At 38.9% G+C, this 16,339-nt stretch overlaps 1 protein-coding gene across 1 annotated transcript in view; it reads right to left on the minus strand.

Moving 5' to 3' along the window:
- Positions 1-16,339, minus strand: part of LOC131042433 (molybdopterin biosynthesis protein CNX1) — a 202,917-nt gene that overhangs the window by 89,340 nt on the left and 97,238 nt on the right. Inside the window, exon 4 of the mRNA XM_057975702.2 lies at positions 6,704-6,834. Coding sequence (XP_057831685.2) covers positions 6,704-6,834 — 131 coding nt within the window. The remainder of the gene's footprint in view (positions 1-6,703; positions 6,835-16,339) is intronic.

Here is a 16,339-nt window from a genome sequence, read left to right on the forward strand (position 1 = left end):
AGCAGGCTCATATTCATTGTATGTAATTTAATTGATTGATTGATTGATGATCCAGTTGATCAGTATTTTCATCTTGATAGAATACAGTTTATTCGTATCAATATTTTGTCTCTCTATTTGTACTTTTCATTAAGCTCTTGATCTTGGCAAAATCTCACAATCTCAAAAACTTATTGCAACAATTTCATACAAGTCTCCCTCTCTTTTACAAATGAGGGGGTTACCCCTTTATATAGGCCTCAGGCCATGATTACATGCAAAACCTTAATTAGGGTTTTCCCTAAAAGATTCCCCACACATGATGCAACAACGTGGGAATTAGCAATTAATAACCCATCATGAAACCCATATGCAATCAATTCAGATAAGCCCAAAAATGGCATCCATTCGTGCATTAAATGCACCCCATTACATCAAATTTGCCCAACATACAATGAGTATTCCCCATGCAGAAATAAATGCCCATCATTCCTTCATGTGACGGCGACATGCGGAAGGAATCTGTCATAAAACCATAAATATGGTGGCTGCATGCAAAAGATTCTTCATGCACTCAACATGCACTGATCAGGCCGCCACTTAGTCAAAGTATTCCAACAATAAATGCGTCGTCAATATGCCTTCATGTGACGGCTGCATGCAGAAAATGCTCCATTGACTCAACATACGCTGACCCAACTGCCACTTGGCGAGAAACCCTTGGAGAGAGAAAACTTCAGGAGAGAGGAATTTGATCCATGAAGAATTTTCTTGAAGTTTTTCGAACTTTCCTTGCTTTGGAGGAGATTTTCAACAATTTTCCACCATCTCCTATTTTTTAGGGATCTTCCACAAAATTAGGGTTTTGGCCAAGGAAGGAGAAAATTCTCTTACGAATCCAAATCTGCCAAAATTTTGAAATTCAAACAAGATTTGGTGTCTAAAAATGGATTATTCTTAAAATTTCCTGAGGGGATTTCTGCTTTTCCATTCTTCCTTGACCCTTGGATTTTCATTTCTTAGACAATTTCTCTTCATTCTTTGACTTGAACGTGGAATCCAACTTGGTGAAGGAATTTCATTATTTCCATGCCTTAGAATATTTCTCTTCAACTTCCTGACTGGGCATGGAATTTTGACTTTGATGGAGGAAATTTCATCTTGAAGTGTTTATCCCTACCGTGGTGATTTTGGAGCTCTTCTCCATCCATGGGCACTATTTCCACTTGACAAAGGAATCTTGCAAATTTGGAGTTTTCCTTGACCCCCTTCTTCTAGCGCCCCCTATCTTCCTTGGGCGCTAGAATGGCTTGATGGTGGAATTTTCATTTTCCAGGTTTCCAAGAACACTCCCTTTTAGCGCCCTACTCTCTCCATGGGCACCATTTGCACATTGGGAAGGAATTTCATTGTTTTCCATTTTTCCACGCTCAACTCTATTTGGCACCCTATCCACCTCTTGGGCGTTAATTTGCTTTGTTGGTGGAATTTCAACATTTCCACGCTTTCCTTGGACACCCTATTTTAGCGCCCTTGCCCAAACTTGGGCGTTGAATTGACTTGGGGAAGGATTTTCATGATTTTTTCCTCATTCTCTTCATCAGGATATATACATGAAATATAACATTCAAGTATAAGTGGCCCTACGGGGCGTTAGATCGCCCGGTTTCAACTATAGGGCCGAAAATTGCACTATTGCCCTATCCGGTGAAGAACTACCCTAGCGAATAGTAGGGGCCCACCCACCCCGGGGGTGGGAAATGAGGAGGATATAGAGCTATTCCTATGAACACCCTGGAACTATTGCTTCCGCCATAGAATAGTAGGGGCCCACCCGTTATGTTCCTTCCTCCTATGAACACCCTGGAACTATTGCTTCCGCCATAGAATAGTAGGGGCTCAGTGAATTAATACACCTGCCAAAAGAATAAGCATTTATATTGCCTCCACCATAGAATAGTAGGGGCCCGGGTGGGCGGGAATTCTAGAACTATAATTCCCCCCCCGTACTCGCCACAAGCTGATTCATTATTCTTTTGACAAGTGAATTAATAAATAATACTATAGCAAGCTGATTCATTACTCTTTTGGCAGGTGAATTAATAAGGGGTGGGAACTTAGGAAGAGATAGAGTTGTGGTGGCGTATTCTAGCTTAATCTAGCAGGCGTATTAATCTACTAATTAATGAACTGATTAATAGGAAGGAGATAGTTGCCACTACTATATATTCCCACCCACCCCCCCCTACCATGGCAATAGGACGTAGAGAATCTAGAATAGAGTCTAGCCCTATACCCACATGAACACCCTGTAGGCATGTTACGTATATAATCTGGCCCTACCCCCAATTAATCAGCTTGTGGCGAGTACGCGAATAGTAGGGGCTACCCCTACCCCGGGGTGGGTGGGAGGAGAATTGGCAAGTCATGTGACGTATTGATGCGTGCCAAGAAGTTGGATAGGAAGGAAGAACCCCGCGTGGGCTGGTCCTAATCGTTGGTGTCCGGGCATTAGCCCCCCCTACCCCGTGACATATAAACCCAAGGTCTTCGCCCCACACACATATCACACTATTCATGATTCCAGCCGACTGGTTTACCACACTCATCATCATGGAAACTTGCAGTAACAACCTTGCTCCTCAGAACGGAAAGTCGAGATCCCCGCCCACAGGGAAGGCGGCGAAATCTGGCCACTTCACTAAGCTTATTCTAGCTTCAAATAGCGGGCTGATTAATTGACTGATGCCATTAATAAAGATTTATTAGCTATTTGCTTATTCGCTTATTCGTTATTCGCTTTAGCAGGCTGATGCCCCCCTACAATTCTATGGGCAGGCTGATTCATTATTCTTTTGGCAGGTGAATTAATTAGGCAGAGGGCGAGAGGTATCTCAAAATTAGGGAACTCTAGTTGGGTGGGAGGATTTGGCCGTAAGCGTGATTCCAGTTTCTCAGTTCCAATTCGCCTATTAATTATATACGTTGTTAAATAAGTCATGCCCTACTATTCTAAGGGCATAATGAGCACGCCCCAATTTATCCTGTTCTCACCTATGTTTATCCTGCCTTTGCTCTTGGTGTTCTTTATGATGCTCTCACCTCTGCCTCTATTGAATAGGGATCGTCTGCTGCTTTCACTCCTCGGTCAACTGCCCCAGGTTCTTCTGGTTCTCAAAATGAAATAATAGGCTCTGCAACCTTTACCGAAGAAGCTACTGAAGCCCCTGCTGATGGGTCTACTGATAGTGCTACTGGGCCAATTGGGTAAACTGCTGATCCTGGCTCGGTCGGATGCTACCTTTGCTGCTGGAACTGGCTATGCACTTGGCTATACTAATTATGACTCTCAATATGAAAGGGATATTGGACAGGGTGCTCCTGGCACCCATAGAATTGTAGGGCTCGATCTGGAACTGCAGCAGAGGAAGAGACTTTTTTTTTTTGGTAGGCATAAGAGTCAGCTCAGACAAATGGATACTGTAGCACTGAAATACTGACGATACAACGGAATAAGCTAGGCACGGGAAGCTGGTATAAGATCAGACCAACTGTACATTGGCTTAATCGTACTCCTTCCTAATAAAGCACATAAGCCAATATAGAAAACCTATAGGATCACAGTTATCTGAGGCTTACTGGTATCAATAAGGCAAGAGATTAAATAGAACTTATGCTAAACCAGATCTTGTGTCTAGACCTAGGGTTCAGGGCAAATGATAGTGAAATGGCTTGCAAACTACCATAGAATAGTAGGGGCCCTCTTATTAATCAGCTTGTTAGACCAATCCATATGATCAGAGGCCTGACCCGAGGTTGTTAGGAACCCCACCTTATTCTAGCGGGCTAATTAATTGACTGATTAATAAAGACCAGCATCATTTATCAATAGTACTGGAAAAAGGAGGGATCCAAATGAAACCAGCAGCCGATAGTCGACGTTGAAAGCCTCATGAGGGAACCCAAGGGCTCGATACGTATGCTTTAAACCAATGGTGCATCTAGATCATCCACCTCCTAGATTCCGTGGAAGTTTATGACTCTGCGGTCCTATGAAAGATGAACCAACTGAGAACAGACACAATCTAGTTCCCACCCTGCTGCCCAACTTTAGTTCCTCCCACCCACCCCTTTGCCCCATCCTATCTTATACCTAATCCGAGCAGCTCACCAACTAACCTCAAATAATCTCACCAATTATCAGTGGGTTTTAAAGCTCTCTATAGTTGGATAAAAGAAATGAAAGGAGAAGTTAGTAAGTAAGTTATCGGGTTGGCTGAATTAAGGGCTGTCTTAAGCTGAACCAAACCAATAGCTTAATCTATAGCTGACTTCAACTGAGAGGGCTTACAAACTGAACTGATTGGTGAGGCTAATCTCTGCTCTAACCCCAGGGCAATAGGGGCGAGTCGAACCCAGTTGGGGGTAGGTACTGCTATAAGAGACGTAGGTAGGCTAACTCTTACCACGGTGCAAACTAGGCTACTACTCTTTATCAGTGCATTGATCGAGTAAGGAACAAATCAATGCACTGATAAAGATACAGATAACAACAGATACATAGCAATGCACAGAGATCTACGTACTTACTTTAAGTTATATTTCATGTATATATTGGTAGGATGTTTGAGAGTGGTTTCAAATCTCTAGGAATTATAATGCAAATTTTATGTTTTAGAAGATCTTTTAAATTTTCAAACTTAGTCAAATTTCAGGCCATTTCCAAATCAGGGTGACATTTGTGGATTGATGTGAATTTCCAGACTTAGATGATTTTTCGAGCTTTCCATTCCTGGACCGATTCCCACACTTAGTCAAATTTTGATCACTCTGTCTGCTTTCTGACTCTTCCGGATTTAGAAATGATCTTCAGCAACGTTTAGTCTTCAGCGTCTTCAGGGATGAACCTACCAAAAATAGATTTTCCCAAATAGTACGCGTTTCGAAATGTTAGGGTTTGGACAAAACAGGTCAAGAAAGCACTTACTAAAAATAGAAACTTATTAAAAATACAAGTTACTAAAAATAGAAGTTTGATTTTTGGCAAAATTAGACCAATCTGGGAGGCAGTGAAACTTACTAAAAATAGCAAGTGCTCAGAATTCACTCAAATTTTACTGGGAGGTACCTTGAAGGGTCCTAACTCCAGTTCTACGTTCAGTTTTTCCAAACCCTAAAAGAGACCCCTATAATCTAGGACTGAAGGAAGAAACCCTAAAATTGACAAAACGAGCCCTAGACTTAACCAAATTCGCTCAAACGAAAAGCAAACTTGATCAATATGACCCCCAAACACTTGCAAAGCAGAGAGACTGACAAGACTGCTGTGAAAAGACCCAAAAAAAACAAAGCTAAAAGACCGGAAGGGCCTAAAAAGTAGGGGTCCCCATTTGCAATGGGGCAATGTGTGAAAATGTCACAACAGGAGGAACAGTCCACTCATTCAGCCTCTAATGTTGACTTTCAAGGCTTTTGGGATCATCTAGAAATTTTGTAACATTGAACCCAAAGCTGAAACATTTGTCTATATAATAGATTATAGAGGTAGTCATATAATCGGATGGTTTTATTGCTTTTTGACCTAAGCCACCAGATCTGAGATTTTTTGGGGAATCGCCCATCAAATTTTTCCAGTTTTGCTCCATTTGCATTTTAATGCTTCAAGGCTTTTGGGATCATCTAGAAATTTTGTAACATTGAACCCAAAGCTGAAACATTTGCCTGAATAATAGACTATAGAGGCAGTCATATAATCAGATGGTTTTATTGCTTTTTGACCTAAGCCACCAGATCTGAGGTTTTTTGGGAATCGCCCATCAGATTTTCCAAGTTTTGCTCCATTTGCATTTTAATACAGCTCTCTCACAGCCTGTGGATATGACAATTTCTATGGCAGATGTACAAATGAAGTGCCCAAGCCCAAGTGTAACAAATGGACATGTGCAGTTATAACAATGGTATTTATAAATGCAATATATTATGTTGCTTATGCAAAATAAAATTAAAAAACTCCTCATGCATACACAACTCAGTGATTGTGTACAAGACGGGGGATCTTCCACTATGTGACTTCACTAGAGACAAGCTTCTTTCTTCCCCACCCACAACTATCCATGGTGGTTCTCCATAGTTTACAAGGTAGCTTGTTCACAAAAACATGGTTTGATAAACTTATGAAATTGCTCATAGGTAAGTACATTAAACTTAAAAATTGAAAACTTAAAGAAAACTGTGTATACAAATACATGATCTTATTAGTACCTAATAGAGGCATAGTGGAAACCAATTTCTTATCACCTAAATTTACTTAATTTTTGGTATCAACTCAAATTGGACATGGAATTTTCAACTCCAAACACATTTAGAATCAAAAAAGCCAAAAAATTATCTGTATTTCATAGAGAATCTATGCTGTATCTTTTTATATACATAATTTGTATCTAGTTTTCTTTTCTGTGCTATCTCAAAGTATTAAAGCTATATGCATTATAAATCAGAATCACGTAATAATGATGCATTTCTTTCAGAATTTCTTCTCAACACCATGCTATCAAGACGTACATTCACAAACAAATCTTGTCATTGAATTATATATTGTGAAAGCATTTTGCTATATTGAACACTAAACCTTTATGTTAACCTTGGGCAATTTTCTTCAAATTTATCTACCACAGATAGATATCTAAGAGCATTGCCTTAGTTGATTTGAAAACCAAATTCTTACCACAGGACGAATGTCATGGCCCTTAGACACTCCAGTCAATATTCTTACTCTCTTCATTCCTTCAGAGCTGCGCTCAATTTCTTGTGTATTTTCTACTTGCACCACTGCATCTGCACCATCTGGTACCGGTCCTGCAAAACATTAACAATGTCACAGAAATTTTGTAATAACATGCACTCCAAATATATGTCCATTCTATCGAACACCAAAGAAAACAGCTTAATGCACAATAACTCAAAAAATCTACCCTGCCTTCTCCCCGCTCCTTGAACGCTCCTTCCACCTCACAACCCTGACCCATCAAGGCCAAGCAATGAAGTAAAGGATTGATATGCAGTTGATCCCAAGAGATTGCTAAGGAAAAAGTGAAATATATTTTATGTGCGATAAAATTCATGGGTGGCAACCTAATTCAAATACTGCCTTGCCAATATAATAATCAAGGATGGAACACCATGCCCTTATGTCCTTCACATTCCACCCACCAAATGGATGCTGATTTATTTTTCTATAACTATAAACAAAGAATAAATTGAGAAAGTGTCCTCTTCTGGGACCAAGTCAGTTAAGTATTAAGGACATCTATTATGGTAATTTGACTATAGTTGTTTCCCAATCAAAGCACATGGGTGGATAGTCAATAGAAAAAAAAAAGTTAGTTTGACAGCACAAACAGCTGGAAAGGGTAGATCAAAACAAATTAAAAACAGATAGCCAACTAGAACAAATAGAATGGGTAGACAGAAATAAACTAAGTATATGGACAGCAGGAAACTCTAAATATACACTTAGAAATGGTCATATCAATTGGTATCAGACCCTAATAAATTAATAATCAGGTCTTCCTATCTCTGAATGTTCTGTATGCTTTCAAATTTCATATTAACAAGACTTTAATTTCCTCCTTGTGTATATCCAGCATTTCACATTCACCATAACCTCTGAATCGTCAGACCCAGTTCTACAAGCTGTGGGAATTTCTGCATTTTCAGAAAAAGCTTAAACTCTGTATTGCCATTCATTATATTCATGAAATCCTCCTTATGGGGCAACTTCTGTTTTGATAAAGTCATTAATTCACCAGATTTGGTTAAACTTTCAAGATTCATTCTTGTTCTACACTGATGTCCAGACTCCAGATATTTGTTCAAGTATGAATCTATTCAATATTACTGCCTTTGATATTTGGCTGTGGTATTGTTTGCTGTACTTCATGTCTTTGCTGTCAGCATCTGTCTTCTACCTCTGAATTTTTTCTCAGCAGCTGCATACTGGAAGCTAATTTATGTACACCAGTACTATTATTTTTTGCTATGCAAGGCTTGCTCCATATTTCTGCTGCTAAAATTTTACTGTCAAATTGCTAATTTAATTTCTGCTATTAAGAAAAACTGCTATTAGCTGACTCCATTTTGTATTTCAAAATTTTGCTTCCTACAATTTGACTTTTATTTGATCAATAGTTCAACAAGCCCCCCAAGCTAATCTTTCTATTTTCAAGAAAGAGATTCTTTGTCTTCTGCCTCTGCCAGTTTGGCTCATGTTGTCTGCTCATAATCAACAAATGGGTATTCTTCACCAAATGGAGTCATTAATGGTTCAACAAAGAAATTGTGTGCCTACCACAAGAAAATGGGACATTTTACTGATGAATGTTGTGTCCTCAAAACCAAAAAAAGAAAAGATTTTTCTTGCTGGGCAGATTTCAAACTATAAAGATTCTGAGAATCACATAGCTAATCCCAACACATTTAATTCTTAGCTCATTCCTCTATTAACGACTATTTGATTAACAATAGGGAAGTTTTGTTCATTCAAAATCATCACATCAAGAATATAATGGCAGAGCTTATCCTTGAAAAGGGCAAAAAGAAGAACTTGATTTCACAAAAGTTGGTAGATATTCTCCTCGTGCCAACTTTTACACATTCACACCAATACTACTTGGGGTTGATCAAGCAGGGATATTCCACACTTGTGTGTCACAAACGTTTGGCCACATTTGCCATTGAGCCATTCCAAGATGAAATTGATTGTGATGTCACTTCCCTTGAATGTCACAATCCAATACTTTGAATAACTTATTAGAAAAACTGTTGGACTGACGTTCATGGCTTCCACAAGACCCAGCTGCATAAGGTTGATAAAATGTATAAACTCACTTATGTTAGTTCTTTGCTCTTTGGTAGGCCAGCAATTAAACTGATAAAACTACATAGGTTTCTTACTCTTCGTATCATTCCAAAAGCAAAGGCAGAAAATTCTATCAAGCTTCTACCTAATGCAAACATATCTTTTGTTGATGTATATTCCAATATTTTTGACAAACCTAAAGGATTCCACCTTTGAAGCCCATTTAGCATTTCATTGAATTTGTGCCAAGTTCTCAATTTCACAATCAACCAGATCTTATGTAATATGCAGCCCTGTTTGTGCTTTATTTTTTTTGTTTTCAAATGTGTTTTTGACTTGTTTTTGCTATATAATCAATGACAATAACAGTGCAGATAAAGAGATAATAATGCAACAACATTTTCATTTCAGAAAATGACTAATATTCAGAAATAACACAGCTGAAAATTCCACATTTAATTTTTGATCTGGAAATACATTTTTTCTCAAAAATAACAACTCAATTACAAAAAATACACTCCATATCTAAATCCAACATAACCAGAAAATGCACCAATGGTTTTGCTTGAGCTGCTCACAAAAATCACCAAAATATCACTCCAAAATGAATGCCAACCCTCACAAATCTACTCCAAAGGCTACGCTGAAGGTATGCAAGGAAGTGCAAGTCCAATATGCCCCAAAACAGCAAGTGTAACCTCCTCAAAACCCTAGATGCACATCAAAAGAGTGTATGGCCAGCAAAGGAGAAGATACAACCAACAAATAAAAATATACCCTCCTTAATTTTCTCCAAAATGATTCTTTTTTAAATCTAATATTCAATAAGATCTGCAAATCTGATATATAATCATAATGTCCAATATGCCCAAATGTGACCTCTGAATGAAATCACCAAGTATTCTCTAGATTGTATCTCTCAACAATGTAGAAAATGTTGCCTACAAGGGTTTTTGTCCTCACAAACCAAGATGAAGAAGCAATCTCCTTCAAAACAGAAGCAATATCAAAATCAAAACTCAACATATCTCCAAATGAAAGCCCCAATCCTCCTTTTATACTTTTTTGGCTTTTTGGCTGCTTTATCAAATTACTTTTTTGCTAAATTTTTTGGGAATATTTTTTTCCTTTTTCATTGCTTTTCCATTGCTTTTTCAGAAGAACACTTTTTGCTTTTTCACTATTTTACCATAATGTTTTTTTTGGCTTTTATTTAATAAAAAATCACTTCCCTTTTTAGTCTCCCAATGTAGCATTAAATAATAAAGGTCCTACCATTAAAATAAATCACCTTTGATTTAATAATTGACCTCTATAGTCCCTTCATTAAATAAATTAAAATAATTTAACTTTATTAACTTATAACTTATCGTTATTTAACTAAAAGTCCTTGGACTATTTCAAAAGTTGAGATGATCATCAATAATGAACCCACCAACAATACTAAAAATAGCAAGCATGCCAATTGACTCTATCAGTGCCCATAACCAACTTACTAAAAATAGTGTGGAAGAATTAACTCGAAAAGGCTCTAGAAAATAGCAATATGCTCATCCAACTATCAGGATATGAAATCACACCTGGCATTGCCTCCAAGATTCCCTAACCCTAAACATTAGCCCATGGGAATCAACTAAACAGGCTAAAGACTCCACCATGCTGAACTGGCTTAGGAAGGGGGCATTATAGTCTGCTCTTCCCAAAATTGCTTGTCCTCAAGCAATCTCAATTCTGGATGCTGCAAAATCTGTTTGTTCTCCCTTGTGGCATCCTCTACTAGTAGTTCTTCCATTTGACCAAAAATTCTCTGATGACCCTTTTCCAAAGAGTCATTTCTCTAGTATCAATGATCGCCTCTGGAATCAATATCAACTTCCCCTCCTCATCCAACAGTGGCAACACAGATGAGGGAACCACATTATGACCAAGTGCCTTCTTGAGCCTAGATACATGAAATACATTATGAACCCTATTGCTAGCCAGTAGCTCAAGCTCATAGGAAACCTCTCCAACCTATCAAAATACTCTAAATGGACCATAACACTCGGGCTTGAGTTTCTCTGCTCCACTCTTCTTGAGAGTAGACTATCTGTATGACTACAATCTCAAATAAACCATGTTCCAAACCTCAAAATTGCGCTCTATCCAATGTTGATCAGCATACAACTTTTGTTGATTTTGTGCTTGTTGCAAATTTTTAATGACTTCATGATGTCTTGACTCTTTTGTAGCAAGTCCTTTGCCTTAGGCACTCTACTATCCCCAAATAGTAAATCCATTAATTTGGGAGCATCATATCCGCATAAAACCATGAATGGCGACATCTTGATAGACATGTATAAGTAGTAATATAACAATACTCACCAGAGTGTAGCCATTTAATCCAAGCCCTCTACTGCCCAAAAACATAGTTCCTAAGATACCCTTCCAACCATTTGTTGACGATCTGTGTTTGCCCATCTATCTATGGGTGGTAGCTAGTGCTAGAAGTGAGCTCAATCCCACTCAAATTTAAAAAGCTCCTGCCAAAAAATACTTAGGAACTTCTTGTCCCTATCACTCAGAATGCTCTTGGGCAACCCATGCAATCTAAAGATCTCCCTACAGAATAGATCAGCTACTTGTGCAGTTGTGTATGTAGCTGAAATGGCAAAGAAATGTGCAAATTTTGTCAACATGTCAACCACCACATAAATACAATCTTTGCCTTGCACCTTAGGTAACCCTTTGATGAAGTCCATGGAGATACATTCTCATTTCTGATTCATAATGGGTAAGGGCTAAAGTAAACAATTTGGGTATGTGTGCTCATTCTTATTATGCTAGCAAGTAGGGCACTCTCAGACATATTTAAGAACTTCATTTTTAATCCCTTTCCTAGTAAACCTCTCCCGAATCTGCCTATTAAGTCTTAAAGAAACTCGGGTGACTGAGCATAGGTGCATAATGCAAAATTTTCATTATCTTCACCTAAGTTGTGAAGAAGGCACCAAATAGATCCTATCTTTGTATATGATCTGCTCATTAACCACTATGTACATGTCGTCATGAAGTGTGCCCTCTATAACAACTGTTGCCCATGAATCTTTGGCATACTCTGATATAATTAACTCTCTCTAATCAATAGAAATCTCTATCAAAGAACATATGTGAGGCCTTCTATAAAGAGAATTCCACAAGTGACAACATCCATGTCATACCAAGAATAACATCATTGTCCCCCATATCAACCGCATAGAATTCATCTTTCAACTCATAATCACCTAGCTGTATACTCAAATTTCTAATCTTACGAGTGCAAAGAAACTTGTGCCAACTAGCTACCATCACCCTAAAGCCATCATGTTCTTCAGTCTACAACCCCCTCTTAGCTACAAATGTGATGTCCCCGATGTAATTAAATAATAAATTTAATTACTTTATTGTAAGGCCCCAAATTTAATAACAATCTTTCGAGCCCTTTTATTTAATTAGTTTAGACAAGTCTTGGTTGGTTGTGTCGGCCATTTGTAATCCTTTGGGAAGTTCCTGGAGCCCATATATATGGCAGAGTTAGTCTTTGTCTTAGGTATACGAATTTGGTATTTTTCTTTGTATGTGCGAATTCCAGTTGGAGTTCAGCTTGCTTGTCTATCATTTCGGAGGTGAAAGATCCTCCCTACCTGGCATCCGCAGTTTCGGTGGGAGTTCTCCTCACCCTATTCTGTTTTTGTTCCGAGTTTGTGCAATTTGTTGTGCGATCATTACCAATATAATCCCCTGTGCATGTGCGAGTATTCATCATCTACACCTAAGTCTCTTGTGCCTGGAGTAATAATAATTCATTCCACTACTCAATACAACTTCAAATTGATTAAATGTCTAGGGCTCGAGGGCGGAACTTGGCACACATTCACCTACCGTACACCCCAGCAACCACCGTACAGCACACTACCATACATCCCCATCCAACAACCACCATACGGCCCAATACCGTACATCCCATCCAGCACCCACCGTACGGCCCACTACCATACACCCATCCAACATCCACCATACGGCCTATGCCCAACACCGTACGGCCTTGCCTTATACCACCATACGGTCTCTGCACCAAAACACTATCGTACACCCTTGCCTCCCTCGCCAGTACGGTCAAGGAACATTACAGTGGTATCAGAGCTTGTGATCTTGCCAGCCTGTCATGTAGTGGATGCAAGTGTACACTAGAAGGAGGTATCGTTCAGCCGATCGAATGGGGAACCACAAGATACTGCAAGAGAAGTCATGGCACTATTAAGGGAGCTAACCAGAAGCCAAGCTCAGCTCAACGACACCATAACCAGAGGGGAGCAACGACAACAAATCATGGAGGAAACCTTACGGCAATTGGCTTTTGTAAATCATATCTTTATGCTCTGGAAGATGGAGAGCTTCACTTATAGCCTCCTCCGAAAGGTATGCCAAAGTGTTCCCTTCCTTGGATACGATCGATCTTGATTGTGGGTCATAATGGCGAGCACACTCGATCATCAGCTCATGGCACTGGACTGCTGGAGGGAAACCGGCCGCCTTGATGATGCCACTTTCAATTATTCTCTTTGCGACAAGTGATGGCTTGCCAATGTAAGGGACCTCTCGAAACTTCTTGATACTGAAGTTTCCCAAGTTGGTATCTCCAATATTGCTCCACTTGGACACGATCTTGGTCTCCAATTCTTCATTCCTCTGATCTTCCTTCATGAGAGCTGGACGACTAGTAGATGCTCCTGCCTTTGGAGTCGCCATCTTGACACCTACACAACATTTCATAATTAGTAAAATATTAAAGAGAGTAGCAAGGAAGACTCAAAAGGAAGATAAAAGATATTAATTAGGAAACTTCATGATAAATCTTGAGTTATCATTTCCTAATTAACTACACAATTTTTTTTAAAAACTTAAAGTTCAAAATTCAAAACTCCAACATTGGGACTAGGATGATTTCGCCATACCTCCTCTTGAGAATTAACTATAAGAAATGATGCAAAAATAGGAGAATTCGCTAGGCAAAATGTAGATCAAAGCTCTCCCTTTAGCAAAATGCGCCTCCTTTAGTCTTCACAAGAATCAACTCCACCACCCCTAGTCTTCAACACTTGAGGTAAATTCGCTCCAAATAGACCAGATTTCGCACTTCCTCTAGCTCTCCAAATTCGCACTTAAAGTGATGAGTGAATGATTGATTAAACTTGATCAACACACCCCTATTATATAGGGCGCTCACCACTTTGCCTCCCCATAGGCCGACTTGACAAAATAAGCCTAAAAAATAAATAAAATTGCAAAAAAGAGAGGCCGACTTGACAAAATAAATGAAAATAAGCCTCCAAGCGCTCCATTTTAATTTTAATTTCACAAAAATTAATTTTAAATGCCTTTATAATAAAAATTCGATTTTTTAAAGGCTCAAAATTAATTTATTAAATACCAATGCGCCTTTTATTAAATGCCAATTTAATTTAAATTTTTCCAAATATTTCTAAGTTGGCAATTTTGGCATCCAATGTGATTTTAGAGGATATCAACGTTGAAATAAGGTAAAAAAATAAAGAATGCCAATAACTTCGCCTTGGTCCCTTGGAGAGGGACAGGAGCGAACTTGCAATTTAAACCTTGCATTCTTCATTTTTAATCGCCAGACCTTTCCCATCTTGCACAATCTTTCCTTAGCGTAATCTTGGAGGGAAATTGTTGATTTTATAAAAATCGCCCTGGTCCTTCAGTGAGGGACAGGAGCGCTTTTGAGTCCATTGCACAAATTCTTGATCACATCAATCTTCAAATTACCCTCCAGGCGTAGAATATCACACTTCACTACCTCTTGAGTCTTGGGAACAAAAATTATCATTTCAAAATGTAAGGTAAATGGGAACATTTGGAAATTTCGCCCTGGACCTTTGGAGAGGGACAGGAGCGCCTTTGCTTATTATCATCAAAATTTGCAAATCTTGTATCTCAATTCCACCTCAAGGCATTTTGAACACTCTTTCAAACTTGCGCCTAGATTTAGATTTGTCCAAACTTGGATAGAAGAGCTGGACACTAGGTTTTTCGCCCTGGTCCCTTGGAGAGGGACAGGAGCAATTTTGCAATTTCAAACTTATCCGTCCTTTGCTAGCCTTCCAAATTATCTTCAATGGGCTAAACATGCCTTATTCCATTCATTTCAATCACAAACTTGCCTTGTCTTTTGCAAGAAATTTGCACTTTTTAGAAAATTGCTCTAGACCCTTGGAGAGGGACAGGAGCACCTTTTGCCTTCTAGGTATATTTCCTTGTTCTTTAAACCTTCAATCGCATCTAAGGCATAAAACATCATTTCTCCCTCCTATCCAAGTCAAGTTTTGCCTCAAAATCTCAAACAAAGAAGACAATCTTGAAAAAACGCCATGGTCCTTCAGTGAGGGACAGGAGCGCCTTTTGTCATTTGGGTTGATTTCCTCCTTTGTGGACCACTTAAGTTGTATTCAACGGACAAAACATGTTTTCCTTGATCTCTTCAAATCATAAAATCACTTTGATCCTGCAAAAATAGTGCAAATTTGAAATTCAAGCTCTGGTCCGTCAGTGAGGCACAGGAGCGAACTTTTGCCACCATGATCAAATTGTCTCATTTTTCATCTCGAAATTCCTTTGCTAGGGAAGATTTCATCTTACTTGACGCTATGAATAAGAGTTAATGTCCAAGAAAGGTCTAAAATTGTGCATATAAAGGATTTCGCCCTGGACCCTTGGTGAGGGACAGGAGCGAATTTACCTTCCTAGACAAAACTCCATCATTTCATTGTCTTTAATCAAGCCTAGATGCTCTATCACGTTCATTTCGTCCTCCACCATGCCTTTGATGTTTCAATTTGATCAAACAAGGTCAGGAATGACTCTGCTAAGTCTTTTCGCCCTGGTCCTTGAGTGAAGGACAGGAGCGATTTTCTCTTAATCCTTCAAAATTCATTATTTTCATGCCTTCAAAATCTTCAGAAACATCAAGTCACGTCCAATTATCTTTCTTGGAGACCCTGCACAAAACAAAATAGAAAAGTTAGTGACAAATATGCATTAAATAACATTTTCGCCCTGGTCCCTGAGTGAGGGACAGGAGCGATTTTGTCCTTTCTGGCTAAAATATTCAAAATTTAAGTCTCCGATCATTTCACAAGGCAGAGTCAGGTCATTCTCAAGGCCAGGAACCAGTTAGCACGCCTGTCAAAAACAAGAAATTGCACTTAGAATGTATTTCGCCCTGGGCCTCCAGTGAAGGACAGGAGCGATTTCTCCGTTCCAAGCATCATCTTACCTCCGAAATTTGATCAAAATTTACCTAGGCAAGGATACATAGTTTCACCTTCAAAATGCTAACACCTAGACAAAATTAGGATTTTACCCCAAAACCCTGATTAGACCTAACCTAAGACCTATCTAACTCTCCTGACAGACTCACCTTACTTCAACAATCTCAACCCTCGGAAGGATGCTTAATAACTT

Source organism: Cryptomeria japonica, chromosome 1 (assembly GCF_030272615.1).
Source record: "Cryptomeria japonica chromosome 1, Sugi_1.0, whole genome shotgun sequence".
In the NCBI taxonomy this organism is placed as follows: Eukaryota; Viridiplantae; Streptophyta; class Pinopsida; order Cupressales; family Cupressaceae; genus Cryptomeria; species Cryptomeria japonica.